The 24,177-nt window shown below is 50.1% G+C and overlaps 1 protein-coding gene across 4 annotated transcripts; it reads right to left on the bottom strand.

The window, feature by feature from the left end:
• Positions 1–5,890: 5,890 nt before the first annotated feature.
• SERBP1 (SERPINE1 mRNA binding protein 1) lies at positions 5,891–21,646 on the bottom strand. Of its 4 annotated transcripts, none has more exons than XM_062004290.1 (10): positions 21,129–21,646; positions 18,009–18,171; positions 17,033–17,170; positions 16,795–16,890; positions 16,157–16,231; positions 13,738–13,915; positions 10,562–10,609; positions 7,991–8,164; positions 7,014–7,052; positions 5,891–6,303 (listed from the first exon to the last, which is right to left on the bottom strand). In XM_062004290.1, the coding sequence occupies exons 1-10, from the start codon at positions 21,628–21,630 to the stop codon at positions 6,247–6,249; spliced, it is 1,470 nt and encodes a 489-aa protein (XP_061860274.1). In that variant the 5' UTR covers positions 21,631–21,646; the 3' UTR covers positions 5,891–6,246. The 4 variants fall into 4 exon arrangements, with proteins under 4 accessions (XP_061860274.1, XP_061860275.1, XP_061860277.1 ...); XM_062004291.1 differs by having other exon boundaries at positions 16,795–16,866; positions 21,129–21,645; XM_062004293.1 differs by lacking the exon at positions 10,562–10,609 and having other exon boundaries at positions 16,795–16,866; positions 21,129–21,645.
• Between the last annotated feature and the right edge of the window lie 2,531 nt (positions 21,647–24,177).

Here is a 24,177-nt window from a genome sequence, read left to right on the forward strand (position 1 = left end):
GGGAGCACCAGGCGGCACGGGCACGCGGGAACTCACACGGGCTGGCCAGAAGAATTTAAACCATTTATTGAAGGATTCTAATTACAGGTTTGCAGTATGTGTTACAGATTTAATGACTTTGTTTACTAGATGTGTAAAGATATAAATACAGCGTTGGAAACCTGACATTTGTTTCCTGATGCTTCCTCCGGTCAAACTCAAGTGCTGCAGCTACACACAGAACAGTGTCTTTGCAGCTGAAGCGTTGCTGCTGGAGATGAGGTTGGCCAGACCTGAACTTACCCAGAGCACCTTCCTCATCCCCAGGAGCTGTGGGGCAGCGGCATGCAGGGGTGCTGCAGCCCTCTGCTGAGGGCACCACCAGCTCAGGGCACCTTGGGCCGCTGAGGAAGTGGCCCTGAGCAGCCCTGCAGGTCTCCTTGCCCAGCAGCAACACAAGGCAGCACAAAGCTGCTGCTTCAAGCAAACCCAAGGTGCTGCATTAGGGAGAGAGCCTGTTGGCTTTCCCCCCTCCCCTCTCGTCCTCCTTCCAAATGTGGCCAGTTGACCCTCCACAGGAGGCCCAAACCCCCTCTGCCCCCCAAGCAGTGGGGGCTGATGGTTCTTACCCCATTTGCCACAGGCAGCAAGGGACGACAGTCCTGGACACAGCAGTTTTCAGCCTTTCTTTTTTGAGGGATGTGAAACTCAAGCCCTGGGAACAGCTTTCAGGAGTCTTCCCCTGCACGTCCCACAGTATTTCCCTTGCATCAGCACAAGGCCCCGTGGGAGCCTCAAGGACCTCGCTGTGGTTAGCCCCCAGCTGCATGCACTCCTAGGGAGATTGCTGGTAAAGGCAGAGCAGCTCAGGTGGGCAACCCATGGATGCTGCACACTGCCAGCTCCCAGCAGGCACCACAGACCCCCAGCGCTACCCCTGGCCTCACCGAGATGCCGTCGGTAGCTGGAGCCTGCAGGCACAGCCGGGGCCATGGCACGTGGGGACTCTCCATGAGGGAGCTGAGGAACAGAGACTGAAGGAACTCACCTTCCCAAAGGAAAGGTGCTGCAGGGAAACACTGCAAGAGGAGAGGAGCAGCAGCAGTGCAGGAAGAGCTCTGGGCACAGCCCACTGCCTTTCCCAGACACATCAGGGGCTCCTGCTCACAACACAGCCCCAGCAAGGCTTGTTCCTCCTGCCAGGCAGCTCCTGGCATGAGAACAGCCTCACTGCCCAGCTCACCAGGAGCTCACCATGCACGGCTCAGGCAGGGCAGAAATGACTCCCACAAACCATTCCTTGGAATATCTTTGCCATGAGGAAAGGCTGCAGGGCCCAGGGCTGTTCAGCCTGGAGAAGGCTCAGGGGGGATCTCATCAACACAAGTATTTGAAAGGTGTTTGCCAAGGGGATGCAGTGACTCCTTTGTTCTGTTGTGTCCAGTGACAAGGGGTGATGGACATAAGCTGGAACACAAGAAGTCCCACTTAAACATAAGGAAAAGCTTTGTTGCTGCTGAGGTGAGGGAGCCCTGGCCCAGGCTGCCAAGGGAGGGTGTGGAGGCTCCTGCTCAGGAGGTTTCCAAACCCACCTGGACATGTTCCTGTGCCCCCTTAGCGAGGGGAACCTGCTTTAGCAGGGGCTGGAGCAGCTCTGCAGGTTCCTTCCAGCCCCCACCACTCTGGGATTCTGTGAGCCTATGTGGCAGTGAAGGCACACAACAGCCTCTCACAGGAGAGTGGTGCCCAGCCTAACTGAGCCACAGCACACAGCCTGCTGTGCCACGGACACTCCCTCCCACAGGGCTGTCAAAGCTGGCAGGAGTTTTGGCCTACAGGCTCCCAGTAAAACCACACACAAGGAGGCTTTGCAGCAGCTCTGCAATGCAGCCCTACCATGCAGTTACCAGAAGTTTGAGTTGTATTTGGGGATAGCACTCCAACCCTGGGACTGGCCTGCATCCTCACTGCCACCCCCAAACCAGCCCAGGACCTCCATGCTGAAGGACAGCAGGGGAAGATGCCCTTGCACGAGAGCACAGCTTTGACCAGCAGCCCACGAGTTGTCTGCACAGCATCTTCATCCAAATCTGCCAGATGCAAACAGCGACTCAGTGGTGCAGGGAACTGCTGCACAAGAACACCCGTAAGCAGCAGTGGCCATCCTGCCCTGACCCACATCCCCCCCCTGCTGCCCTGCAAGTGCCACTGAGCCACACACCTGCAGTTGCTTTCTCAGGAGAAAGGCCCAAAGCAAGCATCTTCCTTGTCCTCTGCAGGAGGCAACAGGAATCCTGCAGCTTGTAGAGGACAAGCCTCCATATCTGATTTACCTTTGCTCCACAGTAAAGAAACCCCAATAAAGCAACGCTCCCTCAGCCCCTGGTGTTCTGGTGCCCTCTGCAGCAACAGCTTCTGGGTGAAAGCCCAACAGCTCAAGCACATGTATGGGAACAATGCCAAGCTCACACCCTGGGGCAGGGAGCTGAGGGAATCAGCCCCAGCTCCTGCTGTCCATGAGGGGAGCATCAGGCCTCTGACAGTAACAGAGGGAAGGGCAAGAGCAGGCGGGCAGCCTGAGGGAGGGCAGGGGAGCACTGCTCCCCTCTGAACCAGGCCACTCACACTCAGCTACACAGACAACAGCTCTGCAGGTTCCCTTTGTGTGCCCAGCAGCTGGTTCCAAGGCTTTGTCTCCCGTCAGGTACACAGACACTGTCCCTCTGTGAGCACTGGCATGGCAGCACTCAACAGCAAACCTTTCACTCAGCTCACACACCCAGAACAACACAACCCCATTTCTGTGCTCCTCACACCCATCTGGTGACACCCTGGCAAGAGGATTCTGGCTGGCCATCACAGGCAAGTGAGTTCCTCAAGTCAGCTGTCTACAACTGAATTATGCACCTATTGCCAAAGAGAGCTGTTGAAAAAGACCAGTACAAAAAGCACTATTGTGTCATTCAGCTGTTCTGCATACTGACCTTGAACTACACCACAGAGCCAACACAACACAACAGTGTGCTCTCTCCCTGCTCTCCAGGTCTCTAGACAAATTCCCACGTGGGGCAGCCTGAAAGACCTGACTCCAACTTGACAAGTAGCATGCTGGGTAGGACAATGACCAAACCTATCATTCCTACCTGAAAGTGTTTCAGTTAGGGCAGTGAATCACTTTCCCCAGTCAGGTTACACCCCCACAGTGTTAGCAGACAGGGCTTTTCTCTCCCAGCACCGGCTCGAACACCCCTCAGGCTGTGACTGGGTGCAGCAGAACCAGAGAAGGGGCATCAAACAAAGGTATCATGGCCCTCACTGATTTTAGAAAGCAGCAGGTTAGCAAATGCTGCCAGTGTCAGCTTTAGGCATGTCCTGTGTTTTTTAAGAATCACAGAATGGTGGGGTTGGAAGGGACCTTTAGAGAGCATCCAGTCCAATCCCCCTGCAGCAGCAGGGTTACCTAGATCAGGTCACACAGGAACACGTCCAGGTGGTGCTTGAAGATGTCCCAAGAAGGAGCCTCCACAGCCCCTCTGGGCAGCCTGGGCCAGAGTTCAGTCAACAGTGAGTTTCCCCTTATGTTTAAGTGGAACTTTTTGTGTTCCAGCTTCTTTCCATTACCCCTTGTCCTGTCACTGGATATAACAGAAAAATTATGCCCCAACCTCCTGCCACCCAGCACTGAGATACCTGTAACTATTAATGAGATCTCCCTCCAGTCTCCAACCCTTTCTGCTGACCTTTTCCAAACTGTTCCGACTCTGAAAGGTTTAGTCCCCTGCATTTGGTGTGACAGCACAAGTAACAAGCAAGGGGACAGAAAGGATTACTAAAAAGCAAGCTCTTGAATTGTATATCAGGCACTGTGGAGCCCAGTCCATCCTTGGCCCTGGGAGAGGGCAGAGCCTGCATGAGACACCTGAGCAGCTTCAGCTCCGTGAGTTTTCATGACCATTTGCTGAGAGAGCATGAAAATAAACCTTTATTTCAGTTAACACTCACCAGTATGAAAGATATAGGCTCACAGCTGTAGCTGCTGACACAAACAGGCTGCACGAGGCAGAGGATGGCCATGGCAACAGCAGCCAGGCCGCTGCCAGTACAGGCTGTGCTCAAAGGCCACGGACGTGCCACAGGGGAACTGCCCTACGCCCTGCAGCAGCAGGAGGGAAAGCTGCTGGGCAGCCTGGCTGGCAGGGCCTCCAAAAAGCTGGAAGAAAAGCTAAGTGGCAACTGAAAGAGCCAATACAGAGTTTGGATAAGGGCAGGAGGGCCTGTGTTACAGAGAAAGCGTTTCCCCGAGCGTGTTTCTACACTTCAAGGTGCTCGTTAAACTGTGTGATGGGAGGTGTCCGTGATGCTGGAACTACCAAACCACACAGGGAGAGAGAAGAGAAGGGATGTAGTGCTGGGTCTGCAGGAGCCACTCTGCTGAGCAGCTCAAGATCAGCTTGAGTCAGCCCAGAGGAACTGAGACCTGCCCTACCTGTTTGGAAACCTGCCTCCTCCTCGCAGCCAGGCATCTCCAACTACAGGGCGAGTGCACTAAAAGCTCTACTGCTATGACAGTAACAGCGCTTTACAACAAAAGCTTCTGTAGAAAATAGCTCAGACCAAGCAAGCCAGCTAAACACCACAACTAACGAGTCTGATAGCTCAGATTCAAAGGTCTCCAATACTTTTTGCCTGTCTTTTACAGCTTTTAAAAAAATAGGGCGTTACCTTTTGTTCTCTACCTACCTAGATAAGAAACTACAAACGTCTTATAAGCTGTCCAAAGCAGAAATCATTACATCAAATCAGAAACCTGTTCCTAGTCTCCTAACAAATGCTGCAGATAAAAACCCTAAGAAATCCTCTTTCTCAGCCACTCTCTCAACTCCTTTTGTGTGCTGAAGTGGACACGTCTCTGGTCACAGGGATTAAAACCCACAGCCACGTCTGTGGGGGGGAGAAAGGGTTTGTGACAGTCACACTCTGAAAAACATTCACTTGGTAGCAGCCAGATTGCCAACACTGCTGGATCCAGCCCAGAGCTGTGATGGGGAGGGTAAGTGGGTGTGAGATGCAAAGCCAGCCATGGCCTGGCCTGAAGGGGTGAGCCAGAGCTCCCTCCCACAGCCCTGGCCCATGGCAGCTGCCTCGGATGAGCTGACGGTGTGCAGGGGCACTGATGACGGTGTGCAGGGGCACTGATGATGGTGTGCAGGGCTCCTGGCAGCACCCTGGGCTCCAGCTGTCAGTGGCACTGACAACATCTGCTGGCCACCCCAGGGCCTGGCCTAACCCCGGCGCAACGTCTCCACCTTCCACACCATGCAGCTGCAGCTCCAGGAAGGTGACCCCAAACTACAGGGTGCCCTCTCAGAAGGAAAAAAAATAAGCACTGCTAAGTTAAGAACTCTTTTTTTGCCAGCAAAGCATCTTGTTCTGCTAAAGGGAGGAGGAGGGAATAAAGGTACAGAGGGCAAATGAAAGGAGTTGTCCATTACTCTTACAAACCTGTTGAGCCCCGTTACCCACACACATCACGCCCGGATCCAGCCACAGGTACTGAACTCTAAACCACTGTGCTTTGGATCTTTTTCAAGTATCTGGTATCAACTCTGCAGAAAGGTTTTTGTGTAAACAAGCTATCAAATGTAGATGAAAACATGACTGTTTTTCCAAGTCTGAAAGTAAGCATGAAAACTAAAGTAAGGAGTCAGTACTCCACACACCACCAGCACGCTGCCAAATGAAAACCTCACGTGTTCCAAAAGACCACGGGCTGATAAAAACCTGCTCCTCAGGAAACAAGGGAAGGGAAATCCATGTGCAATAACTCCAACCCAGTCTGCAGCTCGGGGAACACCTCTAAAATCCTCAGTGAGAAAAAAAACAAAAAGAAAACCACAAATGAAGTGAAAGCTTTTAACTGGTACACACTGTTCACACCTATATTTCAAGTTTGGAAACGCATATTTTCAAGCAGCAATACAAAAAAGTATCCATGAAGAATGCATAATCTCTGAAAAAATTATGAAAACATCCCTGCTACCATTACATTTCTAAATACAAAACTGACTACCATATTGTTGCTTCTGTGTAGCGAGAGAAGTTCATTTTCAAAACAGATAAAATTCAGTCTTTAGGTGTGAATGGTATGAATGACAGTCTCTTTTTTTTTTTGTTTGTTTTTAATTTCTTAGTTGTTTAGGATCCTTAAGCATGCAAGCCTCGGAGAGGAAGGCCCGGCGAGGGCAGGGTTGGCTTATGACATCCAGTTTAGGACAGAGCTGGGAAAGCCTCTGGGTCATCTACATCAGGAGCAGAAGCACTTGACTGAAAGAGAAACATCAGAAAGTTATTACCTTCGGCAGCACCAAGCCCTACTGCCTTTTAATTCCTCCTGTGTGACCCAGTCCTTCCTTTCCTCAAGTAAAGGCAGGCTCAGTGTGCAGCTGATCTCAAAGGGACACCTACACGGGGGCTGGGACTGTGACTGGCACGTAACCGTCCGTTCTCACCGAGGGCCGTGACCCGAGCGCTACACAAAAGGCCTGTCTGCAGCACAAATTCAGTTTCATGTGTTGAATTTTGCCCCAGTCACAAACTAGCTGCTGCTAACAAGAAATTTACACGCTAACAAAGTATCTCCTATTTCCCCAGAGGGATATTCTGGAAGGCTGAGCACCACACCTGAAGAACAGTGCTGCAATGACAAGCGGAAACTAAGTACTTTAGAACACTCCTCCACATGCCTCAAAGTGAAGGAGAGCAGGAAGAGCCAGGATAGTGGAGTTCCCCATAGACACTTTCATCTATCAAAGAGACATTGAAACCACTCCAATAACAATGGTATCAGCACTAGCATGCAAGACTAAAGACAGTGCAGAAGTTCTCAGCCCACAAACCAGAGTAAAAAAGCCATAGCAGGGCCTTAAACCTACAGCCTTGCACCTCTGGTTGCTCATCATCAAAAGCAGAGAGCAAGCCAAAAAAGCCTAACTCCCTGCAATGGGAGGGAATGCAAGTGCCAGCAGATCACCAACCTGGTTGGGTGTGTGGATCACATCAAACTCCTTCACCAACTGGAAGGAAAAAAACAAAGTCAACAGAAGATCAGCTGCAGAGAAGTTTTCAATCACTTTATGATACATTCTTGAAGGAGCAAGATGCCACATTAGCAAAACAACTCTGAGCCAACATTTGCCATTTACCACCACTTCATTTCAATTCCTTGATTTGTACTGGTATCAGAAGAGAGCTTTCCAGCTACTCAGTCTAAAACTTAAGAGCTGATCCAGTATAAAAGAGAAAAGAAAGTCACTGTCTTTGACAAAACAAGAAATGAACATGTCTGGTCTATGTGCTGGGGCTTCCTTCACATAGACTGAACTCGCTGAGGAGATACATTTCAGCCCAGTCAGTGATACAAATCTTTACTGTGGCCTTTCAGCTTTACATGTTCCCTCCCCAGGTCCACTCTGCACTTAATCCTGAGTATTCCCTTACAGCTTTAGGACTTTAAGAGTAAACCATTACTGCAGATTAGAAAAAGAAACATTAAGTCCCATTTCCACATGACAACTCTCAAATCCTTCAACTCAAGCTCTAACATGCAGCATAAAACCAATCTGTCATCCCCAACAGGTCCCGATGCAGCTCCACCGGCCTGACAATAACCAGGCTCAGCGCTGGCACAAGCAGAAGTGCCTCAGTACAGGAGGATGCTCTGATCTGTCCATGCTGAGGAGTCATTTGGGGGATTTAAATATAAAGATGGGCACTTTTTACCAAGAACCATCCTCCCCTTTTCGTGTTTACTGAGAGCACTGGGAAAACATTCAGCCTTTTGCCCTAACAGTGACCTGGCTGAGCTTGTAAGAATAGGCATCGAGTTCAAAAATGCGGTGTTTGTCATCAGAGCAGCTCCCCCCGAAACAAGGAAGACAGCAAAATCTACCTGTATGAAAATCCTATCAACTGAAGCTCAGCTCCTTTGCAGGGGGAGGCTGTGGCTCCTTACCTTGTCGGTTCTGCCTCCACGGCTGGCCCTGCCCCCGCGCCCCCGGCCGCCCCGTCCCCCTCTGCCGCCGCGGCCGGGGCGGCCCAGGTCTCCAAAGTTGATCTCCAGCTGGGACGTGATGTCGTTGGCTGGCTTGCGGAAGTGATGATCCATCACCGAGTCCTCAGCATGAGCCTGAAACGAGGGTTGCTTCATCAGTCAGGAAAGTCACCACGGAAGCTTTTCCATCTGCAGCCGTGCTCTTACCACCACGGCACGCGTGTTCACCTCCAAACTGGTGCCTCATTACCTTCAGTGACTCAAGTTACAAGGCAGTGCAGGAATGGTTAGGAATCAAGTTAATAGCACTTGTGCAGAGCACAAAACCACATACAGGTCATCAAATAAGTGCTTGAGCAAACGAAGGCACTCTGCATTTCCAAGATAACTCATGGAAGCTCTGAAGCTCCCTCAGAAGAACACATTCAGGCCTCTCAGAGACCAAACTACGACCAAACCAGCCCAGAACCTCACGTTCTAACAGTTTTCTTCTCACTTCACATCCTGAGAAATCTTCAGGTTCTATCAATTCATTTTGTTCTCTTTAAATACTTACTTGGGAACCCTTATTTTGCTCAGTGAGTTCTTTACACTCTTGTTTAAAACAAGAGAGGTGGTAAGAATCCCTCCCTGGTGTGCATCAGCCGAGAGGAACAGCACAGGAGGCATACACAGCTCAGACACAACAAGCACTTCAAACATTCATGCTAAAGCAGAGAACCAGTCTCACCAGTTACCCTGAAAATCAAGACTTTGCCCTGATGCAGTAGTCACCAGGGGCTGGCTGTGTCCCCGTGCCCTCAGCACCAGCCCCAAGCCTCGCCAAGTCCAATGCCACCAGGCAGCACACTCCAGCATTTTAGTTACATACTCAACACAAATACAACCAAGTGTCTTCAAACTACTTTGAACAAAGGATTTTTCCACACAGTGAGCAGTGTTCAGCACCTAGGATGACACACAAATGTAAACCTGACCCCAGGGGATCAGACCGAGGGTTTATCTGGCCCGGCACTCTGCCTGTACAAGGCCCAACCATCCTGTTTTGGAAAGACACCACCACACACCACTTTCTTTCCCCAAAGCCCCAACTTCTGGCACAGCAATTATCAGCTTGTTTTTTCCTATGGAAGTGCAGGCTCAAGCCTCCTAACTCTGACTTAGTCACAATACAGTGACTTTCAAAGACTTTTTCATGGTGCAATCAAGCCCTATGCCCTTTAATTCCCCTTTGTGTAGCCCTCAGAAGGAAGCCGGTGGATACACAGAGGTCTGCAGTGAAAAGACTGAAAGCTGCTTTTGGGGATTCCCTCAGACAGTCACTGGCACCACAGTGTACAGAGCCAGAAGGAGGCTTCTCCCCACCCCAATCTAATCCTCCTTTACCATATCCATCCATATGTCTGGCCTCCACAACGTCCTGTGCTGCAGGGCACTGCAATTTCAACAGGCATACTGGGAAATAGCTCTCCATGTTGCTTGACTGGTGACATACTTCATCAGGATGTATGCCATCAACTACTGCCTCCCACTCCTGGCTTTATTGGTGCATGTCTGTCCCTCCAAGATCTCTTTTCTAACCCTGAGCACCTAGCCTAAGCAGTTATCTTTCAGAGAAAAGCCATTCCATATCTCAGCCTGATATGGACCTCCTCGTATTGAAGCACATCAACAACTGGTAGAACAGCACACAAACCCTTTTGTTATGGCTTTGATTCCTTTCTTACTACTTAATATTTTGACTGCAGGTTTGACCACTGAAGGGCACTGAGATTGTATTTTCCACTCACTGGTAGCCACAAGGCATTCTCTTTTGTGAGAGGTACTGTCAGGGAATTTGTACAACAATTCTGTGCCTTTCCTTCCCTCCACTGTTGTTACTGTTTAAAAAAGAAATGTTACGGTCTACCAAAACCCATTATATTTACACAACTTAACTGTGGTTTAACCAGTAAAGCAACAAATAGCAAACTCTCCACCGAACCTGACAATTTCTTTATCCAAGGTAACCAAAGCTCACTTGGAACACCAGTAGTCTCAGCATACTCCTATCACTTGAGTGACAGCAGTCACAGACATACCACACAAACTGCTTATTCTGCATCATCTTTGGAAGCATTTCATTTGTACGTATTGGCAACTCCCAAACGTGCTCTGATATAGTAACTGACAGCTTCCTGAAGGCACTGATGTGCTTATGGGTATTGGGGAAGGCTGTCGAAAATGAAGGACAAGCTACTAACAGAAAGGGGCCAAAGCAGACAGTGAGATATGGAAAACAGCAACAACGAAAGACAGACTCACAACAGAAGCATTTCTGACAAGGTTTGAAGTCAGCTCAGTTAGGAGCAAGGGTACTAATTATGAAGGGTGCTGTATGGTGCACAGTTAGACAACAGGCAGGGACAGAAGCGCTCCAGACTGTAGCTACTCATGTTCTCTATTTTTGTGGCTTCTTAATAGAGACCTTCATTTCAGAAGGGGCTCATGTTAACACACAGGTATTACCAGTTAGATATAAAGGATCAGTACCTCATTTGACTCCAGCAGACTCCCCTGCATTTCTGTCATCGCCTTTGTCTGATGAAAGTTGCGTGTCCACGCCAAAGTGACAAAAGGAACAAAGGGAGAAAACAAAAGGAAGAAATGAGACTCAACTACATACAGAAACAACAGGTAATAAGGTCACATGAACTTGCTGGGTACAGATGTCACTGAGCACATGAAGCAGCAAAAGGATGAGATCAATGGCTGTGCAGGCACTCAGAAAGATTAGAGGATGGGCCGCACCACAGGTGTGCAGAGAAGAGAAATCTCAGATGGATACCAAAAAAGCTTAGCACAAGCTGCTGGAAGCTGTAGGACAGAGCAGGCATGCAGGCTGATCACTAGCACCTCAGGACACCGGGCACGCTGCATCCAGCCCTGGGCAGGTGAGAGGATGGGATGTTTGAAGTTATAGTTAATGAGCAAAGGGCTCTGCGCAGCCTCGACTCAAGAGTCATTCCTCCAGATCTGCGGAGATGAACTGTTCTTTTCCAAAACACTTTTCTCAGTCTCAGTGATGAGATTAGCAGGAAAGCCTCAAGGCACAAGAAAGGGGCACGCAGGGCAGATATAGAGAGCAGGACCTGAGCTATCTATCGGTGGATTGTCTTTCCAGGAGACTCGTATCCCACTTCTCAAACAAATGTTAAGATCTCTCCACAAAGTAACTTCTTCCCCCTTTTTCTTTTGCTTCAGTTGCACCAGAACAGCTTAAAAAGACCCAAGTTACTACACATCTGTCGACAGGGAAAAAAAGAGGATTCCTATTTTATGGCATAACCCCATCTCCTGGAGAGCCTCATTAGACCAGGGCTGCCAATACACGTGGATTTCCTATTAAACCACCAAGAACCTGAGACAGGATTAAGAGTTCATTTTCAACAGAACATCACTTCCTGGCAGTTGCACAGCAGATGTGAAAGAAAGGAAAGACCTCAGATAGAGTCAGGTGTTTCAGCCCCCAGGGAAGAGCACAAGGAGGAGGAGAAGGAAGACAACAGTTCTATCACAAGACTCGGGCAGATGAACAGTAGGAGATGGTTGCACTCTTTTGCCACAGACTCTCAGGTAGCTCCCAAGCTACAGGAATGAGGGTGCTCATCACACTTCACATTTCTGAGAAGAATTTACTGGGGCACATTGTGATTTGCCAGCCATAAGAGAACAGAAGATTTGGGGCCGAAACCCAGAATTTACCTATAAGCCAAGGAACTTCCACACGTCAACTGTGTTCTTGCCATTAACAACCACAGAAATCTTACCTCAGCCTTAATTTCCCGACTCATAGCTATGTCCAAGAGGACAAGAACAGGAGACGACTGGCAGCTTTTGCTTCTAACTTCTAAACACTCCACCTTCTAAACCTGCTCACAAGCAGCAGTGACGGTTTCCCTAATGCCTGCCTTACAGAGCTATTCTGCTCTAAGGCTTAGCAAAAACCCCCATGCTGCTTCCCAAGGGCTCAGTGAACAATAAGTGAAATGGGGAGACATATCTGCTGTCTGACAATAAAAGCAGCCTAAAAGCATGGAGATTTAAAGGCAGTTTTGTTAATATCTCACTTCTGTGCTTATACAACGAAGAGCTGTTAGCTTCTCATGCCACGGTGTTAAAAATATCTGACTCATTTCTTTGACACTCATCAAATAGAACAGTGTACTAATAATGGCACTTCTTCCATGAAAAGTGCTTTGACTAGTTTTGTCTAGGGTTTTCTGAGTCAACTACCAATTCATTTTTCAAATAGGAAATATAGTATGGACCTCTCTAGCTTCTAAATTACTCAAGAGCACCACCATCTTCTTATATCATCATACACTCTGGGATGTTTCAGACTGTCTTCAGCTGACTGAGTGTCAAATCTGCTTCAGACTTGCAGGACATCAGGTTTAGTACATCTCAGCAAAAGTACACGCATACTTCTGTTCAAACATACTCTTATGTACAGCAACATAAAGGCTAACTTGTTTTCTCTTTTCTACATAAGCCAGAGAAAGCAGTATTTAATGAACACTTCAAACACTGTCTTGCTTAAGGTAAATAAAAAGACACACAATCATTTGAAGGATGGAACGACCTTACACAGCAAGCAAAGAAAACAGCATGACTGTCACAAAGTCAAACTCATTCCGAGTTCAGTGAGATTAGAAATGGAGTTTTTATCAGGAAGTACTGAATAGTGCCTTCCCACCTGTACTACAGCCCCAGCTCACAAGAAAACAACCTGACAAGGTATGTGGAAAAGCAGAAATAGGTCTTAGAAGACCAATCGGCATATTACACAGTATTTAGTTACTTCAAAGGGAGCCAAGACTATCAGGTATACAATGTTCCAGGCCACCAATTAGCAGTGCACCACTTAAGATATTACAGAGTGTTAAAAACAAAGATTAAAAACAAAGATTAATGCAGCTCTGCATTAGAAAACAGAGCTCCTGGCAACTCCCTCCCTTTCTGTCCTTGCCACTCTCACTATCTTGCAACAATCAGCATTTCACAGTGACTGGAATGAGTGTGCTTGAGAAACTGCAGTTTTGAAGCAATCCTACAGCAAGTATGTTGACCATCTCTGAAGCAAATCAAGGCATATCACCTGCTTTCTCCAAAGCCTTGAGAGCAATCGTCTGTGTGACATTACTAAAGGAGAAGATACCCCCCCCCTTCCACCCTTAGACACACAGTTCAGGTATTACAATATCTGAGGCACGACTGGTATTTCCTCATTCTTGCACCACTATAGCAAGCCCCACCACCAGTGTACTGCAGGAGACTAACAGAGGTGCTAAACAATGCCATTTAACAAAACAACACACCAAAAAAGTAGATTTGATGCTGACAAACTTTTTTGAACTCCCCCCCCTAGCGACAGCCCTCCCCCAGCTCCCTGTCTAGACACAGCAGCATTCCTATCCCAGACTCATCTCTACAACACACTTTACACCAACCCAAAGGTACAGAGTGACCACCACAGGCACTGACAGCAGGAACAGCCGTGCTACTGCAGAGTTTCTGCTTTCTCAAGAAAGAGATTGTTCTCACTTGATGAGCTTTTAGCCACAGGTCAACATCTCGAAGGATGGAGCTTCCACGCCACAAAGTGTATATCAATAGGAAAAAAACCATACAGTCTGGATAGCAGCAAATATTGAAAGTCACTTTACCTCCTCACTCTTTGACTTGTGAAGAACAAATCCTTTTTTCCATTGCCCATCAGCACCCTCATTTGGTTTACGGATGTTGAACTCCACTTTCGCACGATCCTTACTTTGAATCGCTTTCCACTCATCCAGGGTCATTTCCTTAGGGCCTTCTTCCTTAACTTCTTCAACCTCATTCTCTCTGTAGTAAATTCATGGATATTATGATCATGACTTAGAACTCACATTCTAGATACAACAAGCTGAACATTGGTAGTTGACCAGCACCAAGTTTGTTGAGCGGTTAGCAGTTAAGAGGCATTGATAAAAACCCCTCAATTCCACCACTCAGGAAACAGTGAAAACTCATCTCCTCAGCCAGAGTGCTAAAAAACCCTAAAATCACAGACAGACACCTTTAAGTAACTAAGTGCTGAGCACAGCAAGGCAAAAAGTTAAATCCCTGACCCATGCCATCTGTTCTCCACACTCACAACAATTTCCTTTACAAATATGAAAGCCTAACTTCTGTGATGCTTTGGAACTTTATTCCCCTCTTCCGAGTTACTGCTCTGCCAAGGGCTCAAATCAAGGCAGTGAGAGGGAGCTTGTTCTTACCACAATTTTCAAGTTTGTTAGTTCTTTCAGAAGCTGCAATTTCCTTACCTTTGGACAGTCTGCTTCCTTTATTGAACCAGACAATCATTGATTTTCCAGATAACAGAAACTTTTACTTTCAGCTAACTTGAAAAAAGCAGCATACTAAAGTTACTTGTTTAATACATCACCTCATTGTAAATCTTTGGTGCCTCTACCTTCTGCCAAAGAGCTATTTTTAAGTAAAACACAACTGCTACGCTCAGTGACAGCTCATGTTCTCCCTACACAGGCAGCCAGCTCTCTTGTCATTTTTCAGCGTGTTTATGTAACTAGACTTCCTATTGACAGAAAAGCAGTGCCATGCATGTGCAGCACAGATCATGAAAGCCTCAACTTGAGAGAAAAGGTCTTGATTTTGTAGATACTGCATCTGATGTAACAATGCAGAGAGTCTCGGTATTTCAGTTCTTTCCCATCCTGTAGGACAGTTATTTTTGATGTGGCATATATTCAGGAACTTTTTTATTGTTCAAGGCAAAGACGTTATCCCTCAACATTCTGCACATTTTACTGCAGTAAAACATCCTACACTTCTGCTGCAACATTTTGGTTAGAGATCTACACCAAACCAGCCAACTGGAACACTACCCATCTGTGTGAAGCTGCTTTTCTCTACCAATCCCTGATGTGTTCTGCTTGGAACTGAGAAGGGTACACCTCTTCTGCAGCTTTGGGGAAGAAGAGGAGATATATAAATAGCCTGCTGAAGTTTGCAGGTAACTGATGTGCACACAGATGGCTCAGTATCTGATCAAGCACCAGGACACTGCTGCTAATAAAGACAAAGAAGATACTGCACATACAGCAAATTTCATCTATCTAGATTGCCAATATGTACAAGTTAAGGCCTAGCTAGCTTACATTGTCTCATCAATGCCCAAGCTGTTATTCCTTAAAAATTCTCTTACTGCTGCTGTACACAAGATGACCTTAACCTTGGACCACCACAGCCCTGGAGAAGCAAGAGCATCAGTTCTTATTTTAGTTAAGCTAAATCCATTTCTTACTCTCTAGGCAGCAATTGCACCCTCCCTACCACGAACCAAAGTTATTAATGGGAAAATCCAGCTATAGCAAACTCCACTTTAAATGTCATGCAAACAAAATTCTCTGTCTGGCCTTTCCATCTGAATCCACCATGAAGCACATTCCTTATTCAAACATACTATCACACTGCACTACCGTACCAATTGTATCAGGTTTTTACATCAACTGTGTCACTTCTGCTCATGCTGCTCCGCTACCTTTCATTCATCCTGTCACTGGCTTCTGCTGTAACAGTGTCCAAGTGCAACAGAAGCAATCAACTTCTTTGAAAACTGCCCCAGTAGGCAGAAAGTGGAGAATGAGAGATACAACCATTCTCCTGCACTCTCAGCTTCAACAGTTGCTCTGAAAAACTAGCTTTGAAAACTGTTGCCTTCCACTGGCAGAAGCCCATTTTATCCCTTTTTGGTCAGTGATTTTGCCTAGTTATGAGAACAGATGCTTCTGGATTTGGTACTTAGGAGTTGCAATCTCAAGACCCTAAGCATATTAGAACTGATTATTAATAACTAAAGCTGACAGTGACCTAAGAGCCTGTGTGACACCAATGAACAGCTTCAGAAGTGCAGTTTTTAAACAGACACTTTCAGCAGCACTGTGGATCCAATTTTGGATCTACTGAAGAAAATATAAGCCTAGTTCAGCAAAAACAGCAGCAGGGATAAAACCAGGGGTTAAAGGCAAAGTAACACCACCTTTGAAGGGATCTAAGAAGATGAAGAGGGGTGGTACTCACTTGTTTTCCGAATCAGCAGGCGGATGTTCCTCTCCCTCCGGCGTTTCCTCAGTTACAGCTGACTGATCCAATTCACTGCAATTACATCATGGTTGGAGTTGGGTTTTTTTCAAAGTTCATCTCTATTTAAAGCTACACAAGATTAATGACTAAGTTCTACAGTTCATTTACACAACCCACTATTTCAAAAGAGGTATTTGGTTGAGGATTGGTGCTTTCTGTGCCTTTCAAAGTCCCTGCTTCCCACCTTCTTCCCACCTTCCTCGTGGCTTTCCTGCCGCTGCACCTCAACCTGGGTACTAAAGCATTGTTTTCAATCTAAAACTTGTAAAAAAGCATGCTTAACCTGATCCAAATGGCCAAAATTAAATTGTTTTATTTAAATGGGTCCATTTCAGCAAAAGAATTGTCCAAAAAACAGCAAATTTGCCCAAATCCTGGTTTCAACAGTGAAGCCATCTCTTCTGTTCAAAGAAATGGCCAGTTTTCCCTATCCTACAAAAGCTGCTTTAATAGTGTAACCAAATTGTCAAAATCTAAGGCAACAAGGGCAGTTAAACCTTGACATTTTGCAAGCTCTAAGAATCAGGATTCCTTAACATGCTGCTAGCAGGTTTGTGAGCAGTGAGATTACTAACGTTAGCTCGTCTTTGACGGTTCCCCAGTTGTGTGATCCGCTGCCGCCGCGCTTGTCCTCGTGCTTTAGGCCACTGAAATGTGAATGTGAAACAGAACTAACAAAACTGAGTTAACATTATAGTGTCCAGACACCCCAATTCAAAGACAAATGTTTACAAGTCTATTAATTGTACAGAAAGGCTAAACCCCACCCCCCTCCCTCCCCCAAAAGCTCAACAGGAAAAGTTAAAGACTTACGATCTATCGCTGCCACTATGTCTGTCAAATTCCCGTTTGCCACGAGAGTCAAACCCATCTCCTCTGCCCATGCCACGGCCACGGCCACGGCCTCTTCCAAGTCCACCACGGCCACGCATCGGTCGGTCAAGAATGGGTCTGGCATGGAACAGCCAAAGGTGAACGTTTCCCCTCCAAACACCCACAGCATGGCTTTCAAGTTTTTGCTCTTTTTTGTTATTTGACTTATTTCCCCTTTGGTAATTACTGTTTGTGACTGTGTCAACGCTCTCATTTCAAACCATTACAAACCCTTCATATATATAATGCCCACGTTTCAGAGTCTGGAAACAAAAGCTCAGAAGGGTTCCTGTTTTGTTTGCCTCTTCTGGCACTAAATTCCAAAACGCGGTGTTTGGACCATGTTACGTAACTAGCTGATGCTATAACTTCAATTTCACTGGATTCACCCAATTTCCTTTAAAAGGACTTTGACTTTTAATACCTGAACATTTCTTTCAGAACACCTGAATTCTGAATCCCATGTGATACTGGAGACACTTGCCTAGATGTAAGCTGGCTTCACCACTTCCAGATTTGAAGCCACTTCAGCCACGGTGTAAACACCTACACAGATAAACTTTCCCTGGCATGAAGTCAGCTGTATGGATTTAAGCAACAGCTGTAACAGCTATACCTGAGCTCAGAGATGTGGTGGATGTCTCAGTGATGGAAACTGCATTTTCGGTTACACCAATGAAATTGTTCATGTCAGATCACTCCCACCCTGGACCTGAGTCCAGTTTGTAAAGCAAATTATGGAAAAGAGAAGAAAAATGTTAAGGTCTGCATGACCTGTGCTCTTCTTGGGACTGACAAAAACTTAATGCCACCAATTTGAGTCAGCCAGCTGTTTGGTTTTTAACTTTGTAGCAAAAGGCAGAACAGCCCCTCCCCATTAGAGGAAAGTTATTTGCCAGGCAAGACAACATCTTACTTATCAACAGAAAACTCTCCTCCTTCCCCTTTCTCCTCAGCAGGTTTATCGAAGCGGCGCTCGCGGGGAGGTCGTCTCTCGGGTCTCCTGTCGATGGGCTTGCCTTCACCCTGCTGCTGCTGCTGCTGCTGCTGATCAGGCCTCCTGCCAATGCGCCTTATCCCTGAAACAGCAGGGGAAACACCAACGGAATGGGGAGCTGCTCTGGGACAGATACCCACCCTGAAACAGAATCCAAGCTACGCTGGAACGAAAGCTTTTCTTCCAGTCTCGTGACCAGACAATATGAGAAGCTGTACCTTTACAAAAAAGGCACTGTAGACCACTGACTCTTCTCAGTGACATTTTTAGGCAGCCTTTTAGTCAAACTGTATTTTGTACAAGTGTACACTCTTCCTACAATCCTGCAGGAAACCAAACCTGTCAGAGCACACAATGCATTAATAAGCCACGTTAAAATGATAGCATTAACTTTCAAAGAAGGATCCAAGTAAGCAAGATTCTTAATTATTTTGTTTTCCTCCCCTGAAAGGTGCTTTTCAGGTAAAGCAAGTGCTTTTGATTTTAACGTGCATGAAAACCAAGGCAGCATCACCAGGCACAGGGCCCCGGGACGCCCACCCACTCTACTTCAACCCCACCAAGCTCCTGGGAGTGCTTCTGGGCAGCAGCACGGCGGGTACTGGGCACTGCCCCAGTCTGTGCTCACCCACACCACTCCTCACAGCCCAGCACACGCTCCTGCACAAAGACTTGCTTCCCTCTGCCCTTACTCAAAATAGCTTAAGAATATACCATGCCACTGAACCAGCCTCCTTCCCTCTCTCTCTGTGCCTTCTGAAAATTTGCTTTTAAACTAGTAACTTCCCGTGGGCATTATCTTCTTCACTGAGACACGTGAAGGATCTTAAACACAGTTTTCTTCTCCACTCAGCTGAAAGGCTTGTTTACTCTTAGAAACGAGTCTGGACAAACATATTACTCCTTTGCTACACAAGTTTTGTGACAAAACATCCAGGGAAGAAGCACTGAGCAAACCAGCAAGGCTGGCTCCAAGCTCTGAGGTATCTTGTACGGTGAAAAGATGACAATTTAAAAATGGTTTTTAAGAAATAAGTTCCTGCCTAACAAGCAATGTCATATTTGGGTGGGGCTAAAGAAGTTACAGTCGTAATGATATCCAAGCCAACACGCCCAAATGAACAATGTCTTCCCTACCTTACAGGCCGTGCTTGAAGTTTGCACGACAGGCATTGCTTGCTAAGTGATCCTCACTCCCTGAGGAAACATGGGGGTTAAACTTGCCAGCACTTACTTCCCAAAGGACTCTCTAGCTAAAGGCCCATTTGGTGTGCAGAGGTAAGGCTGCCAGGAGAGGAGCAGGCCCATGCCACACAGCAGGTATGCTGCAGAACTGGAATACACAATCCACCTCTTTTAAATTTCAAGTTCAACACCCTGTGCTCAGAAAAACCTGCTGCAGCCTAACCAAAAACACAAGGTATTTCTGAGTATCAGAAAGCTTTGAACTGCTAACTCACCAGTCAAATAATCTGCACCTTTCCAGAGCAGGGGAATAGTTTTAAACTGCAATCTACTCACAGAGGGAACAAACCCAGACAGTACCATGGCAGCAGCCACCTGGGTAATAACCGAACTACTGTGTGTCCCCCCACACAAGAGAGTTTCAAACGGGAAAGTGACACTTTCCTAGAGCACTCCTCATGCTGCTGCACAAATGGCCTGACTTTCTCTGTTTCGCTACTACAGTAAGCTACAAAATACTCTTCTCATAGTGAGGTTGCAGCAGTTCTTGAAAAGGCATGTGAGAACCAGGAGGTAAATGGGTACTGCTGGACACACCAAAGCCCTTCTGTGCTCTCCAGTCCTGGCCAACGACAATGCCATTGCTCCACACGTCCCCCCAGGAGAGACACCGCAAGTCTGTGGCTGCCCACTATTTCCAGGGCACACTGGCTTAGCAAAGTGCCACTCCGGAGGAGCTGCTGGGTTCTTCACAGGGGAAACCCAACCATCTCCAAACAGAAAAGGTCCATAAGCAAAGAATAACAAAGTACCCAGCTCCTGCTTCACACAAGGTGCTTCCTGAGAGGTCCATTTTCCAAAACAACTAGGATACTAAAACTTTTTCCTTCCCAAACTCCCCCCCCAACGTGGCGGAGGATCGCTCTGACACGTGCACTGTGGGGAATGCTGAGGTAGGAAGATGCTTCCATGCAGCACGATGCTTTCCCAAAAGATCATTTAAACTAAAACTGCAGTTAGCAAGTTACTTCCTCACCCACACATCAACTGCTGGCACCACACCGGTGCACTTCAGGGATCCCAATTTAATCAACGTGCTGTTCAATTCGACCGGCTCAGGACAACACGTGCACATGAAATCTACCCCTCTTGATGCAGAGCTGCGTCCTACTAATGACTTTGCCCAGCGCAAACACGTTCCACCTATTTATGCTTCGATTTCTTTGTTTTCAGCAAAGTTTCCCATGTGGCATGCCTTAGAGGTTTACACAAACACAGCTGAGAATTCACACGACCTGTTGTTGAAACACACACACGAGTCCCATCAACACCATCCCCTAGAAAAACGACCCAGGTGACTTATGAAAACCCTCGGCACTACCAGTCGTCCTGTCAAACCGCTCACACTGCCCCGAACACGGCTGGGGCCGCGTTGCTGGCGTTTTGCAGCCCACCTCGCCGTCCCCACGCCGCCGTGCCCCGGAGGGCTTGGCGGCAGAGCACCCCCCGGCATCTCCCGCACGCCTCCATTTTGCGCGGGGACACACGGCCCGCGGCCACGTGCGCCCGGGCTCACGCCGTGCCCGGCCGCCGCCGAGCACCCCCCTCCCCCCCGCCGGTGCCTCGGGCGGGCTCGCCATGCGCTCCGCTCCCCCACGTGGGTGCGAGGCCGCGGGCACGGGGCTGCCGCCGCCGCCGCCGGCCCGGCCCGCGCTCCCCCGCTCCCCCCCGCGCGGCGCTCCGGCGCCTTCCCGCCGCCGCCTTTGTGCGCGCCGGGACGCGGCCCCCGCCGGGCGAGGGGCGGCCCCTCGGCGCTCGCCCCCCCGCCGCCGCCCGCCGCAGCCCCTCGCTCACCCTCCTTGCGCAGCGGCGCGCCGGGCTGCCCGCTGCCCTCCTCCCGGCGGTCGGCCCCGGCGGAGGCGGCAAAGGGGGGCAGCGGGTTCTTGCGCTCCTTCTGGGACTCCCTGCGCAGCTGCTTGGCCGCGCTGCCGACGCCGCCGCCGGCGCCCGCCTGGCCCGGGCCGCCGCCGCCGGCCCCGCCGGAGGAGCTGTTCTGGGCGCCCGCCGGGCCGCCGCGGGCCCCGCCGCCCCCCTGGCTCCCGCCGCCGCCGCCGCTCTCTTTCCTCCGGGTCTCGGCCGCCCGCAGCACCTCGAAGGGGTCGGACTCGTCATCAAAGAGCTGGTCGAAGCGGTTGGTGACGACGCAGCCGAAGCCCTCCTGCAGGTGTCCGGGCATGATGGGCCCCCGTCGGCGGGATCCTCCTCCGATGCTGCCGGGCCCCCCGCGCCCTGCTCGCTGCCGCACAAGATGGCCGGCGCCGAAGAGACCCCGCTTCTCTTCCGGCGCCGGGCACATCCGGGCACCTCACCCCGCGCGGGGCACGACGGGAGCCGCAGGCGGCCCGCGCCCGCCGCCGCCCGAGCGCCCGCCGCACTACAGCTCCCGGCATGCCCCGCGCGGAGCGGGCGGCGCGCGCTTCCCGCCGCCATCGCGGCCCGGGCGGGGCCGGAGGCTCCCGCGGCGCCCCCGCGGGCCTCGGCGGCAGCGGGCCGGCAGCGCGGGGCTGCGCGGAGCCCTGCCACGGCTTCGCCGCCGGGGGCGACACGGGGACCGACGCCGTGAGCGGCCGAGGCCGTGCGCGCCGCCGCCATCGGCCCCGCCGCCCGCCCGCGGGCCCGGGCCGCGCGCCTCGGCAGGCATCGGCGTGTGGCGGCTGCGGTCGGTACCGAACCCCGCCGTCACGGTGCGGCCGGGCACCGGCCCCTGCACGGAGCTGGGCCAAGGGTCACACGGCGCAGCCTGCCTGCCGCGAAGTGGCAGCCGTGTAATCAGAGCTGCTGCTCCCCCGCTGAGAGCGGGACCCGCTGCCTCCCGAATGCCGGCCCTGCTTGCGCTGTGCGGCGGGCGTGCATGTGCCGCCAGCGGGTAACGCACGCTGCCTCCTGCACCGCCTGCCTGCCTGCCGGGAAGCTCTCAGCAGCCTGGGGCAGCCTTAGAGGAGCCTGCACGGTCTGTCCCGTGCCACACGGTGCTGGAGCCTGCAGGGTCTGTCCCGTGCCACACTCAGTGCTGCAGCCTGCAGGGTCTGTCCCGTGCCACACGGTGCTGGAGCCTGGAACAGCCTTAGAGGAGCCTGCACAGTCTGCCCCATGACACAGTGCTGGAGCCTGCAGGGTCTGTCCCGTGCCACACAGTGCTGGAGCCTGCAGGGTCTGTCCCATGCCACATAGTGCTGGAGCCTGCAGGGTCTGTCCCGTGCCACACTCACTGCTGGAGCCTGCAGGGTCTGTCCCATGCCACATAGTGCTGGAGCCTGCAGGGTCTGTCCCGTGCCACACTCACTGCTGGAGCCTGCAGGGTCTGTCCCATGCCACTCAGTGCTGGAGCCTGCAGGGTCTGTCCCGTGCCACACGGTGCTGGAGCCTGCAGGGTCTGTCCCGTGCCACACGGCGCTGCAGCCTGCAGGGTCTGTCCCATGACACTCAGTGCTGGAGCCTGCAAGGTCTGTCCCGTGCCACACTCAGTGCTGGAGCCTGCAGGGTCTGTCCCGTGACACTCAGTGCTGGAGCCTGCAGGGTCTGTCCCGTGCCACACTCAGTGCTGGAGCCTGCAGGGTCTGTCCCGTGCCACACTCAGTGCTGGAGCCTGCAGGGTCTGTCCCGTGACACTCAGTGCTGGAGCCTGCACGGCCTGTCCCGTGCCACACTCAGTGCTGGAGCCTGCAGGGTCTGTCCCATGACACTCAGTGCTGGAGCCTGCAGGGTCTGTCCCGTGCCACACTCAGTGCTGGAGCCTGCAGGGTCTGTCCCATGCCACACGGTGCTGGAGCCTGCAGGGTCTGTCCCGTGCCACACGGTGCTGGAGCCTGCAGGGTCTGTCCCGTGCCACACTCAGTGCTGCAGCCTGCAGGGTCTGTCCCATGACACTCAGTGCTGGAGCCTGCAGGGTCTGTCCCGTGCCACACTCAGTGCTGCAGCCTGCAAGGTCTGTCCTCTGCTACACTCGGTGCTGGACCCACACTTGGACTCAGCACAGGCTTAAGAAGAAACACCCCGAGTGCCGCAGGGTGAGGGTTAGAAAGATGACAGTGCCAAAGGTGTTCCCCTGGAAAGCAAAATCTCTGACAGTGGTGAAGATGACGGACACACGTGCTTGAAGCAGCCCTGGTGTGGACACCTTCCCTCCCTGCAGAGATGGAGCCAGCACAGGGACACGGTGCTCTGCTGACGGTACAGAGTGGTTTTCACTCCAGACCCGTGCCTCCAACACTTCTCGTGAGCACTAAATTGCCATTTGCAGCGTGACACTGAGATAAACGTGCGTGTCACTGGAGGCAACTTCAGCACAGGCAGCGATAAAGATCTGCTGCTGTAACCAATGAAAGTTACTGTTTGAAACCCTGGCAGATTTACCTTCGCCTTGGATGCGTCATAAACTTTCCTTCTGCCATTAACATTTATACTCATCTAATTAGCAGATACGCACACTCAGAAGACAATATCCAGTGAAGATGGTAAATATTTGCAGTATTAATTAGTCTTTATAGTTCTAGTTACAGCCAGTGGGAATTACATGAGGAGATTAAAACATTTCAGTGTTGCAATTGGGCATATCCTTCTAAAACACACCTATCCCGTGGTCACAGGTTCCAGCTCTAAATACATTGATGGAACCTTGTGGTCCCTGTTAGGATCATTCACTTTATCCTCAGCAAGGGGAACGTGTCTAATATCTGCCTGGCTGAGTCTGAGAATTTAGCCCACTTTAAATCCTTGCTTTGGGAATCAGTTTCATTTGCTCTCTTCTTCAGTGTGCCCAGAAAGTGGGGACTCCACAAACCGACTCATGTGGAAGGGTCAGTCCACGGTTTAATTTCCTCTGGATTAGCTGAAAAATATTCAG

The sequence above is a fragment of the Colius striatus genome, chromosome 10, assembly GCF_028858725.1.
Source record: "Colius striatus isolate bColStr4 chromosome 10, bColStr4.1.hap1, whole genome shotgun sequence".
In the NCBI taxonomy this organism is placed as follows: domain Eukaryota; kingdom Metazoa; phylum Chordata; class Aves; order Coliiformes; family Coliidae; genus Colius; species Colius striatus.

Coding starts and splice junctions, on each gene's coding strand:
- SERBP1 (XM_062004290.1), bottom strand. CDS start 21,630: ATGTGCCCGGCGCCGGAAGAGAAGCGGGGTCTCTTCGGCGCCGGCCAT. Junction 16,891..17,032: donor CATAGTGGCAGCGATAGATC/GTAAGTCTTTAA, acceptor CAGTTTTGTTAG/TTCTGTTTCACATTCACATT. Junction 16,232..16,794: donor ACCGTCAAAGACGAGCTAAC/GTTAGTAATCTC, acceptor ATGTAATTGCAG/TGAATTGGATCAGTCAGCTG.